The sequence below is a fragment of the Schizophyllum commune genome (genome assembly GCF_000143185.2).
Source record: "Schizophyllum commune H4-8 unplaced genomic scaffold SCHCOscaffold_3, whole genome shotgun sequence".
Lineage (NCBI taxonomy): Eukaryota > Fungi > Basidiomycota > Agaricomycetes > Agaricales > Schizophyllaceae > Schizophyllum > Schizophyllum commune.
This window is the reverse complement of record NW_026089540.1, coordinates 68,988-83,179: the sequence shown is the minus strand read 5'-3', so window position 1 is coordinate 83,179 and position 14,192 is coordinate 68,988. Positions and strand designations below refer to the sequence as shown.

Sequence of the window (14,192 nt, the reverse complement as noted above, 5' to 3'; positions counted from 1 at the left end):
CCAGTATGGCAGGCCGTTTCAGCTGCCATGGTGCTTGCCCCTGTGTAAGGCTCAGGCAGATTGGTTTCGTGTTGACGATCGTCCACAGGCGGCGGAATTTTGCGCTAGCGCGTGATCCATAATTCTGCTCTGCATCATGCGTGCATGCTTGGACACTCTCCTTCGTATCAGCAGCTGTCACAGTGCTCTGCCTGCATGCCTCGATGCCGCTCAAGGCGGCAGGGATGTCAACGGAACCGCCCTCCTGAGCACGCACTGCGAGGCCTTCTCATGGTAGCGCCAGAGCTGAAACGTCGCAAGGTTTGTCAGTCAAAGTCCGCCCTCGACGTGGATATATACGTATAAGACGGAAGTGAAAGTGTTTTGGGACGAGTGAATAGTGAAAGTGCCAGTCGGTGAAAGTGAAAGTCGGTTGACTTTCACGTGCTGACATCATTTGCTGCTATTGTTTGCCGGGCGGGGTTGTTCGCGTGTCACGGGCGCCGATCACGCTTGCTTTCCTACGCTCGCGCGCCTGTCATCTCCTCGCTCGCAACTCGTTCTCGCCAGTCCCGCCGTTACTAGTGTAAACGTCCCAACATGCCCACACTCTTTCCTGACGATTCGGAGGCCCTTGCCGCGCTCATCGAGGTGTATGGAGAGGGGATAGTCGACCAGTATGCAAAGGCGGTGCGTGTCCCGTGTTTACCTCGCTGCCCCTTGCTGAGCTTCAATCTGCAGACGTTTCCCACTGTTCTGATCAAGCTCAGGAACCTGACTGCAAAGAACGCGTCCAAGTGGATCAAAATTCAGAGGTTCACGGACTGGATCGTCACAGCCAGCCAGGATCTGGACGACACCCTTCCCGCCGGCCAGAACAACACGGCTCTCGCCCTCGACAGCACTCCTTTAGCTAGCTCAGGAACGCCTTTACGCTCTCGCGCGAACATCCCCTTCAACACGCCTATCAACAACACCTTGCAGACTACGTCCGCCTTTACTCTTGGGAAGAGTTAGACATAGTCTTTGGCCTATATTATGATGCTCCAGGCATGTCTTCTCATCCTCCGTTGGTGTAAAGCCTTGGGCGGCGTCTGTACACGTTCGGCCCTGAGGTCCGGCAGCATAGGGGCGCGTTGAAAAAGGTGAGTACCATATCCTCGGGGTCGGGCCATCGGACTCATCGATGACGTACGAACATACAGGTAACATCTCCTATGTGCAGATCGATGGAGAATAATGCTGCGACCAACGTCGATGTATGTCGAAAGGGTAGGTAAGTAGGCAGATCTCTCCTCAGGCGAGGGCCTGCCCTATCTGCCCTAGTAGACTGTGGGCTGGCACCATGATCGCGTGCGCTCTGACATCCCTGTCCACATCAACCGTCCCTGGGGTCTCACGTACGCGATAATGATGCGGAAGAGGCAACGAGTCCCATGCACGCATTGTTCGGGAACAGCAAAGGAGTAACAGTTATACGCAGGAAAGCGCCGTGCAGCAAAGGAGGCGATAGCGGCAGGCGGTCCCGCCACCACGGACTACATGACCTCCTTGTCGATTGTCTGCCCTAACCGCGGCATCGTGGACTGCAATCCTGCAAGCAACTCACCACGGAGCTGCTCTAGTTCGTTGTCACCATCGCAATGTAGGAGAGCTAGCACCTCATCCTTCACCGCAGACCGACACTGCTGGCAGATGCGAAGGTCGCGATCCAATCGTGGTCGATACTGCGAAGCGCGTCGCAATTGTTCGATTGGGATGGACCGAGATCGGCGGATATTCGTTTGACCGTGGCATGCTGAGCTCCCTGTTATGCAGGAGTTGTGCTTGCCCTCCCCGCTGCTCAGGACAACAAGCTAGGTGCCTTTGCATATTCAACGCAACGCTTATAAGCGCCGGTTTGCGGCACAGGCGTTGGCGAAAATCTTGAGAAGAGGCAAGTACATCCGGCTCTAACCGTTGTCCACGACATCCTAACCCTCGCAGATGAGCGACAATTCGCTCAGGCGGCTCTATATATCGACTTCAAGGACGCCGGCATTCCCATTCCCGAACTGGCGCATACATCCGTGAGTATCGCGTGTTTCCGAGTCGTCCAAAGGATGGCAATTGCTTCAAAGTCGGTCCTTGTTAACATGCTGATTGATTTGCTACTATGGCGCTACGACAGGCGCTTCAGCGAGACAATCAGCAATTTCGACGCTTTCGTGCGACCCCTCGCATTTGGGATTGTCCGCGCGCATACTGACGAGACGCCTATGTGCCGCATTCCAACAAGTCAGCACGTTTCAGGCTTTTTGGCCGGATTGGCTGAACAAGTGGATTTGTTTTCCATATGTATCGATGTACGCTTCGTGGCCTGGCTCATCTGACACGGCTTGAGCTCGCACAGTGGAGGTATTTTGCCTCGAGCGGTTCTTTTTTCGCTGCTGACTGCTAGCAGGTCTTTGCTATCTTCTCTTTCTCGATGAAGCATCCCCCAGAACTCATCCCGGATACACCACCTTGGCGTCTACAGTGGCGAGTTGACGCCCAAGCGCTGCGATGTGCTTGGCGACAACGCGTGTCTGTGCAAGCATCAATCGAACTCATCCATGGTTCGGGTGGGCAGATGATGCACGAGACCTATGGCAGGTCTCGTGTATGCCACTGAACTAGTCCGTGACTGGAAGATGCCCACCAAGACACATCACCCTGTCAAAGGACCCTACTTTTCCTCATGACCGCCCAACTATCCCGCAGTGGCCATGTCGGTCACCTCACAGAAAAGTTCACGCCCCCAATAAGGACAAGTCTATTTATGTGCTTCTGGCTAATAGGCTATCGGAGAAGTACAGCTTGTACTGAATGGTGGGATGCGGACCTTTGTGGCGTTCATCAGCGATGCCGGCACGGCCACGCTTCTTGCGTGTATTTAACTACACACGCCGTCTTCACACCCTGACTCCGTCCCGCATCAGGTACTGCCAGCTCGCTTGTGTACCCCAAGGCCTCCCAGAGGTGCGCACTTTGCATATCGTATGGGCAGCACTGATCGAACGACGTGTAGTATGCCGCCGGAGGATCAGGGACTCGTGACTTATCGCTGCGTGCACACTTGTGGCCCTAGATTTGCTTGTCCTTGGGCCAAAACAGATTCTCATACCAGTGGCCGCTGGAGCCACAGCAGAGTCCATCGAAGACACAAGGAACCGAACCCGCCAGGATGCGAGAGCGGTCGTTGTTCCGGCTACAACGTGATAGACAGACAGGAGTTGATGATCCCGGTCGACCCCCGTCCCCTGGCTTCCGAGGCACTGCGGCATGCAAACATGACCGTCTTGTTTGTCGCGGACCCCGTCCTGGGCCGCAGCGTGCATGATATCAAGGACGACACGACGACGTTCTTACATGTTGGCGTAGAGAACGCCACTCACGCGCAGCTCCTCGAGCTTGAGGAAATCGCGCCTGGGTCCGTCTCATCCCAGCTTCCGCCAGGTGTTTCAGCGGACACTGACCCGCCTGCGGGTGTGACGACAACTACGGTGGCTATGTGGGAGTGGGTGAGTTATTCATGCTCCCCGTCAGTAACGCATCCTCGCCGATGAAAAACCAGGTTCGAGCCGCGGTTGAGCTCAAGAAATTTGGCGCAAAGGTTGTGGGGCTTCCGTACGACATCTTCATCCGCGCGATGCTTGACCCGATACGCAATGCCGACGTCTTCAGCGCCATGAAAAAAGCCGACTTGATACTGGGTGGGCCCGCGCTCAACGAGGACTTCACGTGAGACTCATCATTTCGTTCGGTATCGGCCGAATCTCAAGCTGACGCCGAGCAGTAATCCGCTGTACAGGATACAGAGTGAAGATGACCTTGACAGCTTCTTGGCGTCGGCACATCAACTGCGACCTTATACGGTCATGTTCCCGGACCCTATGGACCTGCTAATCGCAGGTGAGAAGGCGGCGCTGGCCTACCACCTCGACATCATCTCGCGAGGGATGGAAACGTTCAGACCATTCACTATGGCCTGCAACGACGAGCAGATCATCGCCACGAACGACATGGTCTTCAAGCGCAGTTTCTCGGCAAGGTCCGACCAGGTCATCATCAACAGGCGGGCGTCAGGCGACCGCGTGACGCGAGACCGCACACAATTCGACTTCATCAACCGGAGTTGGATCAAGCAGGCGTTCCTGAAGGATTTGATCGCTCCCCGCTTCGGCGAACTACGAGCGTATGTAGTTTGGGGACAGGTCACCCGAGTCATACAGACTTGCCCATGGGATGGGTCTATTTGGGGCACAGACACGAGGGGCCGTTGCATGACTCGGGCAGGCGCTTCGTGTGTTCTTTCTCTTTGCAATTGTCTCTGAATCTGTTGATTCCTGATTTCTGCCTAGAAAAGTTACGGCGCCAACGCCTGATGGCCACAACCAGACATGGAGCCGACAGACCGGCGTCCATCACGACATGCAAACTCTGACCGACGGGCATGAAGAGCTGCGCGAATTCGTGCTCGAGGTCGTACAACGGCTCGTGGGGCTGGAGAAGAAGATGTACGGGAGGACACACTCGGACCTCGAACTCTTCTGTCGGGTTGACATAGGCATCGTCTGCAGCGGTGGAGCTGCTCATTACTTCGTGAACGAAGTCGAGAGGGGATTGGCGACCTGCATGTGGGGTTGGACACATTGGCCGGAGGCAGTTGGAGATTTCAAGCGGGTAGCGTCGAGGCTTCCTGAGTTCGTGAGCCGGGTGAAGGCTACGCAGGCTCCTGAAGGGGTACTTTGAGGGCCGCTTTTGTCTTAGAGGATCATATACAGAGTGTGCGGATTGGCTTGCGATTGGCTATAGCTCGAAGGGGGAATAAATGCGCAAGGCGATTGGCGGTACAATGGACTTACGACTGCTGCACTGCTGGCTCACTTGACGCGCAGCGCAGCGTCTCGAAGCCTCGGAAAATGACCCGCGTGACGAGGCGGTTGAGGATGCCCAGAGCCGCGCGAGATGTACCAGGCCGTGAGCGAGGTCATATAGCCCACGTCCGTGGACAGCAAAGTCATGAGAGGATTCCTGACCTGCTGCTGGGCAGGTTACAAAGGCGGTGTAGCCGGGACTTTCTCTAGTACATCTTGCGCAGGTATATATTGAGACCTAGGTATAGTGTACCCGACATGTTTACCCGACATGTTTACCCGACATGTTTACCCGACATGTTTACCCGACATGTTTACCCGACATGTTTACCCGACATCCTTGACCGGGCCTTCTATTGCGTGCAGCCGGGGACGACGAAATTCGACAATCCTTATTGTGCCGTTCGACCGTAGGTTTGCCTCACATGTCACAATGGCACCCTTGGACTGAGCTTAACGCCTAACTGTCACGGGTCATAGCGGCGGACGAACTGTTTGACATATGGGTCCAGAGCGAGGACATTGAGCCAGAACTCGCAATTTCTGCACCCTACGGGCGCTGGTATGTGTTCCATTGTCATGCGGCCATTGCGGGACTCTATCGGTCCCTACCGTCATCATCCATAATCCTTATCCGTGTTGTTCTTCGAGGGTCTAGCTCACTTGGTACATGCACAGCCTTCAGTTTGTCAATTTGGTCAACGGATTAGGAACGCGCAAACCCCCGTAGGCGTCGACGAGCCAGGTCATTTCCAGAGCTGTCCTGTCGCCCCTTTTGATGGGGGCGTAGCGTCCAAATTCGGAGGGTATGGCTTCTGTCCTTCGGCGGCAGCCAGATCAATTGCACGCTGTCTTTTTGAGAAAAAAAAATCTCCGTGGCGGGTGTTGGGCGTGGTCAAGAAAATTCAGCTCCTTCATAATGCAGCATGATTTCGACCGTAGGCTCGCTGGGTGTGACCGGGTCAACTTGCTTAAGTTCAAGTTCATGAGCCAAAATCAAGTATGACACGGTGCGATCAGGTTCACAAGCACAAGTCCGCGTGTAGTGCTGCCGACTTGCATCCGTCCTCAGTCGCACGGCAAACATGACACTTGCTCAGCCATTAATCATTGGCATTGGTGGTGGTGCCTTTGATACCGTCGTTTCATAAATCCTTGCTTTGATCCCAAAAGTGCCGCGATCAAAATCGAAAAATGCAGGAAAATCGAGGAAGTCGCGCAGACGCTCAACGGGGGGCGCTCGCCGTCCAAGAAATTCACAGATGTATCTACTTGGATCTCATCGACGCCCACTCGCAGCAGCGACGCCCCAGCGTCGAGGAGGAGAGGTGCTGGCTGGCGGCGACGCTCGGGGAACCGGCCCGGAAAGGCCGGACGTCCCCCACCTCCCGACGCCGCCGCCTCCCGGCATGCTCGTCGTGCCCTGGCCATTAATCCTGTTTGGTGTCAATATCGGAAGATCCATGTGCAGGAAGACTGCATTTGCTGACACTGCATGACCTTGGAAGCAATTTTTGCTATTCATGGCGCCCGATGAATCGATTCAACACCCATCATTGTTATATACAGTGTAACACCTCAGTTTCTGATATGTAACTTGATGCTCATAACACAGGAGTCAATAACATCGTTACTTACAGCCGTAAGTAACTAGTTACGTGTACCTTACTAACATCGGCCTCAAGGAGTTTTATACCGAGCTCTGCTCCGGAACGCGTACAATGACAGTCTACGTCGTAGCACCGGAACCCTGTATGGTGCTCAAGGGACCGCTTGGGTCATACAGCCCAGTGCAGCCCTGTCCGTCGTCGACCTCACCATTCGAGAATGATACGCGGTGGGATGTCTGTGGGCTGTGAGCTCAAGAAAAATGAAGGAGGCGGAGAATGAGGAGCAGGAGCAGGAGAAGGAGCATGAGATCGAACCTGGTGAAAAGTGAATTTCCGTATCTGCTCTGGGACATGCACTCTGCAGGGCTGCCAGTGAGGCTCCACAATCGACCTCCTTATCCGTCTCATTAGCTTCACTGGCCCAGAGGAGGATCTTGATGGAATGAAGGCTCTGCCAGGCTACATGCTTGCATATGACTGAGACCACCATCTGAAGACCCTCTCCTAGAAGATCATGAACGATTTCCGGTCCGCCAATGCAGCTTAGTCCAACGACCAGGTGCGTGATGTTGGGTGCTTTGAAGAACATTTCTGTGATCCATGATGCCGAATCGGACAGATTTCCCAGCTTTTCATCGTGTTTCAAAAATAGATGGAGAGCAGCCAGGTCCGGAAAGGTGACATCGGTCACCAGTGACATCAACCCTACACATCAAGGTGTTGGCCAGTCCTCCATGAGAACTGAGGAGGTAGAAAGTCCATCAAGGTCACTCACCCGTGCTCAATGGACCACTCAGCGGTGCATTGCTTAAGGCAAGGCCTCGCAGGGTGATCGGCGCACCTCTCATGTATCTCGCGGCCTCCTCTCCAGCGGTGCGACAGTGAGGAGATAGATGTAGATAGAGACGCTCCAGATGGCCAAGATGGAACACATGGTATCCGGCATCAGAGAGAGAGAGAATTTTGGTGCTGAATGCGTGTCCGATCTGCGTAGGCACTGACAGAGTGCGCAGAGGCGAGAGGGCAGATGACTTCCATTTCTGTGGCGCCACAGGAGTTATTTGGAGTATATCTGCCTGCTAAAATCAGACAGACTTGAAGAATCTGCATATGTATGTTGGTTGACGGACCTTGGAATATATTCTGGCTTTGGTCGAAGCATCCAAGCTGAATGGGTCATTCGTACAGAAGTTTGGGAGCAAAAGATGTTCAATCTTCGTGGGTCCGGAAAAGATCGCCATGTCCAGGTAACAGAGTCCCTCGAATGCCAACTTAGACAGACCTGAGCGCAATATGCAGGACAGCAAAGGCTCATCTGCACCAGCATCTGCGAATATCGTGTGATACAGAGCTGTTGACTTATTCCAGCACTGGATATCCAGAGTCTCCAGGCCTTGTCGAGATAGCTCGACGATGATGCTGCTCCATATATTGCAGGCCCCCATCCACCGGTAGGGATGGTCCAAGATGTGGAGGGTGCGAACGCGAGGTAGGAGACGGAGTTTGCTTGGTTTCATGGCACGAAAGAACCGCTTGGCAATGTCTGGGTTAGGCAGCCAGACCTCCCGGTATAGGATACGAAGTGCAATGTGGTGAAGAGACCTCGATGCCGAGGAGCAGGATGCGAGAGTTCCCATCGCACCGTCGGCCTGCAGCTCAGCTAGGATGCAGGCTTTGATCTCGGTGGGAAGAGGGTCATCAGATGACGTACTCATGGCCGTTGGCTGATGGAGTGGAAGGAGAAAGGGATGGCTGGAAAAAGCGGTTCAGTAGAGGTATTGTCGGAGTCTGAATACAAACTGTACAGTGATCATGACCTCTTCTAGGTTGAGTACCAGCTCGCGAAACCAGGAGGCACTGGAATTTCGTATGCTCAGAATGAATAAATAGAGGAATCCACGGCTTCGCCGGCCGCAAACGGGTGAAGCCCTCATAGCCCATACTTCCAGGAACGCTTCCGGGGGGCGACTGCTGATAGCTTGCGCACTCAACACTATATAAATCGGGGAGAATAACGCTCGAATTTCATATCCCAGAGTTGGCTTGACTTCGGCGTGCCTACAACGGGCCTGGGAGGCGCTCCGATGGTCATGATTCATAAGGGATTTGTGTGTGCCTTGCTTGAATCCCGCGCATAGAGTATGGAGTCATGCTACCGTACCGTTGTCGTTGATAGGGCAGTGCGGTACAGGACTTGTGTACGCACTTGACTGCGCAATGACCAGTACTGTCGTCGGAACGAAATCAATATGACACGGGAAGTACCTCGCAAGCAATATGACATCGAGAGGTCCTTTCGTGGCAGAGCCCGCTACCATTAAGGGCTTGCAGGCGCTCAGTGCACGTGCCAAGGTTGGCACACGTGCCTGGGCGAGACCCCCAGTCCAAATCAGGAAGGCGGGCAGTTGAACCTGCTTGCTTCGACCATCGCCCGAGTATCTCTCCTGCGTATACTATCTCGACCAAATGTATAGCTCGGACCGTGCCGCTGCAAGTTCTCGGGTAAAAAGGAGAGCCCGGATGGCACTTCGAAGAACTCGGGACGACTTTCGACTGCTCGGGCGACACTTCATAAGTTCTCGGGGCGAAAGAGGGCGCCGTCGGTGATACTTGATGAGCTCTCATAGCGCGCACTATGGTAGTATGCTACGATTGAAGTAGAATGCTTGCTTCTTCAGGTAGTTCCGGGTCGATTTCATTTTTTTTGACAGAATTAACAGCATAGACCCCCACGGTAGGCGTTACGGTTGGTTGAATAGGCAACCATTCAAGGTAGATTTGGATACTTGCTAGGCGGAAAGTAGACGTACAGCAGCAGGAAGGCTTCGATGCAGCAGTTACGACATACACAGCCTATTTCGGAGCGAAAAAAACTGTTCGGGCCGCGCCGAGAAATATTCGAATTTTTGTCGATTTTTGCGCGATGGCAACCACCCCCTCCGTTATGCGTTACTTTCTTCTGAATAGCTAACTTTTTGGGCCCGCGTTACGCGCTACGGTTGCCTCCATACATACCGGTACAGTAGTATCGTTCAAGTCACGAGAATGATTCGAGCATCCTTTAACAGCGTGACACATACTTCGGCTTTCAATTATAACTCAACAGAGTGTATTCGCCCGTTAATAATCTCATTGTGAGCATGCTAAATCGTTTCTGAATCTTCAAAGCATTTCTGTAGCAAGACTGACCAGATTCGAAATCTTAGCAGTGGCTCGCGGCGAGCTGGCTAGCGCGACCCTTCCTGTACCGCTCGTGCTTCGAATTCTCAAGGCGAGACTTGGCAGACAATCTCCGACAACTGTTGAGCACCGCCCGCCGTCGTATAGCAGCGTGAAGACAAGGTGGTTGGAGGGCTGCTTGCGCTTGCGAGTGCAGAGCCCATCGATGGTTTTCGTAACATACCAAAACAAATTTGTAGTATAAATATGTTCGGTGCTCAATTGAATTCGTATGTACCGATTTTGGATCCTGAATTTTCAATGGGCGAATACACTCTTAACGTCACCTCTCAAGGACTCTCGGGACCTTCAACCGACTTCCCGGCCGCTGCCAAAACCCTTCGCGCACCTGGGAAGACGCTCGAAAGGCCCCAGTCAGCTTCCATGATAGCCTTGAATCTCGTGGGGGATGAGAGAAAAACTACAGGAGGGTCATGACTCAAAGCGTCACGCATTCCCAGCAAGAGAGTCTGCCGGTGCTTTGACCGGCACTGCAACGTGTTCCCCGTGAGAAGAAAGAGGATTAGCCAGCCCTCAAGTGTGCATGTACATCATATGACTACGTCACCTTCTCTTACCTCCTGCGCCCATCACGGTCGCAATGTCACATAGGCTTTCCCCAGGGCGACCAAGACCGGCAATCTGTGCGCTTTCCAATTCCAGAGGGCACGCTCATGCTAACGTGCTCAGACTGGTCGGTGAATGATCAGACAACGTCGTCCACTCTCGCAAGCCCCGGAGACGTGTGAGCTTCGCCCAGCTCTGCCTTATATAGCACGTAACCGATCGTCTTGCAAATGCTATCAGCGTTATACTACACAGACCAGGCTCGCCACCATACCTCGAGCTTTATCCCTTCGACCTGGACAATGACGATAGCGACTCCGAGGTGGGAGTTGAGGATCCTTCACAACGATCAACGCCCTTCGAGCCTTCGCCCGACGAAACTTGGGAGGACATTCTGCCCGAGGACCAGCGGCGAGCGATGGAGCCCCCTACCAATCTCGGGATTGTCATCGGTCCAGCGTGGTCTAGAGGTCGTGCCGATGACTTCGAGGATAGCGACGGGGACAAAATTAGCCCCCCGGCGATAGCAGTTGCATTGCTGGCCAGATGTCCAGCAGATCTGGGTCCGGACTGCCATAACTTATATATGTAAGCTAAGCCTGTATCATCTGCTCCTGGGAATTGCCAATGATCTGACAATACATAGCTCCTCAAGGTGGCCGGAGATGATTGCTTGTCCTACCGAGTGCGTTTCGGCAGCAATGGTTCTAGGTGAGCTACACATGCTTTGCCGCTCGATGACACGCCGACCGCAAGCCTTTCAGAGACGACAGTATATCATCCCGTCATCTTGAGCAATGGCAGCTTTGCGCAGGAAAATCATATGATCATGAACGCAGCGGGCAGTCCCGCATTTCCTCCGTGCGACATCAATGACCTTTGGGTCCGTTATTCCCTACCTCCAGGCAGACATGATGTTGTGAGTGAGCCATAATCGTTCTCTCCCTTTCCCTCTCTGTCTCTGTCTCTCTGTGCGTGTCTGCCTACACCAACATATCATCTCTCTTTCAGTCCAGTCTGGCGGTCATGTGCACGGGAGACCTGTGCAAGCGCGGAGCAGTATGGAGGCCTGCACTGGCCGGGCAAATCCGTTACTGTCGCAGGTGCAAGGAATGGTTCCACATCGCCTGCCTTGCAGTCTCCGAAATATCAAGCGCGGAGGAACTGTCAAGCTACGGGGAAAACCTTGAGGCCTTTGGCCAGGATTACCTACGACCCCTGACGTTGGCCGAGCACAAGGAGAGCAACCTCTACGTTGCACACACCCCTGCACCAGCGGATGTAGCAGCTGAGGCTGACAGGCACGACTTTGCGAACCACGTCCAGCAGGCGTCGACCACCTGGGAAGAGGTCGCCTGTCTCCCCCTTCGTCGCCGAACGTCACCTGCCTGTACGCCACAGACGAATGAAGTCCTCATTCAGCACGCTGTAGAGAGAGTGAGGAGAGGCGAGGGCAGAGAAGATGTGCCGGATTTATATCAGATCCTTATTGAGCAGGAAGTATGCAAGCAGGCAAGTGTCCGCGGGGCAAAAATAATCCTGAACAAGGATTTGCGTAAACTGAGAGGGCAGACCATGCGTTTCTTCATTTGTATTGGCTGTGGGGCTCAGATTGTGTAGTCAATATAACTCATACTCTCTAGTGATACACTGTGTCCAGTTGTACAAATTGGTGTGAGCGGGAGTGTGCCGATCAGCATGTAATGTGCTGATGGGGAAGCTAGATGTAGATCAAGGTTGAGCCTGTGAGGCCTTTCTGGGTCAAGTGAGAGGTCGCCAGACGTGCAGTGGCAGCCGAATTAATTACGAGCTTCATTGTTGGAACAGAGCGCCAATCTGGCCAGGTGATCGCCTCCTAGCGCCAGGAGATATACGCAGTATATCGCAGTAGACCGTATTTGCACCGGCTTTATGTCCACTTTTGGATGTACAAAATGGCTCCACTCTTGATGCAGAACTCATTCATAATTTCGATAGTTTTCGAGGTGCCAAATGAATACTGAAGCAGCTTCAATATAGTGGTCGTTCCAGGGGCGCTGTCTCACGCTTCCTCGGGCCCACCGAACACGCCATAGACAGTGGTAAAAGTCGTACAAAGGTACGGCTGTGCTGGGCAGAGGCCCTCCATCAGAGGCCTCTACCTTCATTGGTATGCGTGCGCACGTCTCTCCCTGGCTAAGCCTTCACACGCGATGTTAGCCGCTCGAAAAGGAACCGAGGACAATAGAGTTTGAATGTCCGAAATTCGATATCAGCGCAATATTTGTTTAGAGCCAAGGTTTCAATGTTTTCTGCTCGGGTCCGAGTTCAATGAAAAGCCAATATATACCGGTGCAAATACAGTGGCGGCAAGATCAATTGCGCGGTTCCTTTTTGGGAAAGATCGCCGAGGTGAGGGTTAGCGGTGTTCGACGGGTCTCGGCAGCCTCACAGAACGGTAGAGCGCCGTTTGAGACCCCCGTATACAAGATATCGTGCGGAAAGACCAAAGCATAAGTCCTGTTTCTTCGCATTATCTAACGCGACTCGAATTCGATCGACGGCAACACTTTCGTCCCGCTTTCTGTAGAATTGCGCTCTGGCTTGGGCTGCTTCGGCCTTGGCCGATGTTGGCGGTTGGGCTGAAGCCGCCTCGCAATAGGCACGTTCAAAGTTGAAACCGTAACCGACGGTTGCGGTTCGGCCTCAGGTCCGAGCCCTCGCGGCACATTCCGAAGAGGGCTGCCTGCTTCGCCTGGCGTCGTGTTCACGGTTCGCCCTGGCCACGGCGGCCTGTATCCTACTGACGGTGCGCCTCCGCTTGTAGCGCTTCTCAAAACGTGCACACACAGACCCACACGCACACACACACACGCACACACACCTTCGTACGAACTTTATTACAACGAAACGGTGTGAATCTCGCTCACACGGTGCTCAGTTGACCCCTCCTGAGGGCACGATGTGCTCGTCCTACTCGTTCAGTCGATGTGTGATCTTGTAAGCAGGTGGCTATAATATTAATACTCCTTGAGGCGCTCCCTTCTACCCATACTGCCTGTATACTGTACCGGTATGTATGGAGGCAACCGCAACGCGTAACGCGGGCCCGAAAAGTTGGCTATCTAGAAGAAATTACGCATAACGGAGGGGGTGGTTGCCATCGCGCAAAAATCGACGAAAATTCGAATATTTTTTGGCGCGACCCAGACGGTCTTTTTCGCTCCGAAATAGGCTGTTTGTATCGTAACTGTTGTATCGGAGCCTTCCTGCTGCTGTACGTCCAATCTCCGCCTAGCAAGTTCTAAATCTACCTTGAATGGTTGCCTATTCAACTGACCGTAACGCGTAACGTGGGGGGTCGGTTGCCTAATAGAGGAGGGTTGTTAGCGTAACGCACCCCCTACCGATTGCCTCCATACATACCGGTACAGTATTGCCGGCGGGCTCGAGCCCACCTTCCCGAACAAGGAGGCGGGTCGCATCCCGAGCCCGTTGCCACGTGAGGTGCCGACCAGCACGTGAGGCGGATCATGCGTCCGGAACCATCCACAGGTCGCATATCAGACTGTATTTGCAACGGGGGTTTTAGGCCTTTTTCCCGTTTTGCTAGCGGGCACCTGCCATATTCGGTCGACCATCCTCCCCCAGCCCTCTGCCTTCCCCTCCAAATTTTACTGCGAAACTTGGCATATGCGTTCAATTCTACGTCAGATGGTGGCCTGATTTTTCTCGAGGGCACTCGAAGACGAAGAGGTTGCACGGAGGCGGGAGGATGGGGTCGTGGGAATATTTTGCTAGCGAGGCTGCAAATACACTCTATCGCATATAGACTCTCGGCTCAATCATCCCTGAGGCCTAAGCTGTACTACTGATACTTAAGAGCAGCGGGGAGCCCTTCACTCGTACCCTTCCTGGCTTCTGGTGTGTTTTTCCTCGA

The 14,192-nt window shown here is 53.7% G+C and overlaps 3 protein-coding genes across 3 annotated transcripts; 2 read left to right on the top strand and 1 right to left on the bottom strand.

Annotated features, from left to right (window-relative positions):
* Window positions 1-579: 579 nt before the first annotated feature.
* SCHCODRAFT_01090981 (uncharacterized protein) lies at window positions 580-4,752 on the top strand (the record flags this gene model as incomplete). The annotated part of the gene is made up of 14 exons (XM_050341006.1): window positions 580-669; window positions 721-968; window positions 1,205-1,255; window positions 1,306-1,379; window positions 1,463-1,603; window positions 1,798-1,839; window positions 1,966-2,048; window positions 2,463-2,582; window positions 2,799-2,889; window positions 2,940-2,979; window positions 3,029-3,521; window positions 3,575-3,713; window positions 3,913-4,195; window positions 4,362-4,752. 14 exons carry the CDS (start codon window positions 580-582, stop codon window positions 4,750-4,752), a joined length of 2,286 nt encoding a protein of 761 aa, XP_050201434.1.
* A 1,939-nt stretch (window positions 4,753-6,691) lies between these two features.
* On the bottom strand, window positions 6,692-8,202 carry SCHCODRAFT_02491766 (uncharacterized protein; the record flags this gene model as incomplete). The annotated part of the gene is made up of 4 exons (XM_003033542.2): window positions 6,692-6,723; window positions 6,803-7,192; window positions 7,263-7,563; window positions 7,618-8,202. The coding sequence occupies 4 exons, from the start codon at window positions 8,200-8,202 to the stop codon at window positions 6,692-6,694; spliced, it is 1,308 nt and encodes a 435-aa protein (XP_003033588.1).
* Window positions 8,203-10,380: 2,178 nt separating this feature from the next.
* Window positions 10,381-11,893, top strand: SCHCODRAFT_02492977 (uncharacterized protein; the record flags this gene model as incomplete). The annotated part of the gene is made up of 5 exons (XM_003034102.2): window positions 10,381-10,451; window positions 10,529-10,861; window positions 10,920-10,984; window positions 11,038-11,192; window positions 11,285-11,893. 5 exons carry the CDS (start codon window positions 10,381-10,383, stop codon window positions 11,891-11,893), a joined length of 1,233 nt encoding a protein of 410 aa, XP_003034148.1.
* Between the last annotated feature and the right edge of the window lie 2,299 nt (window positions 11,894-14,192).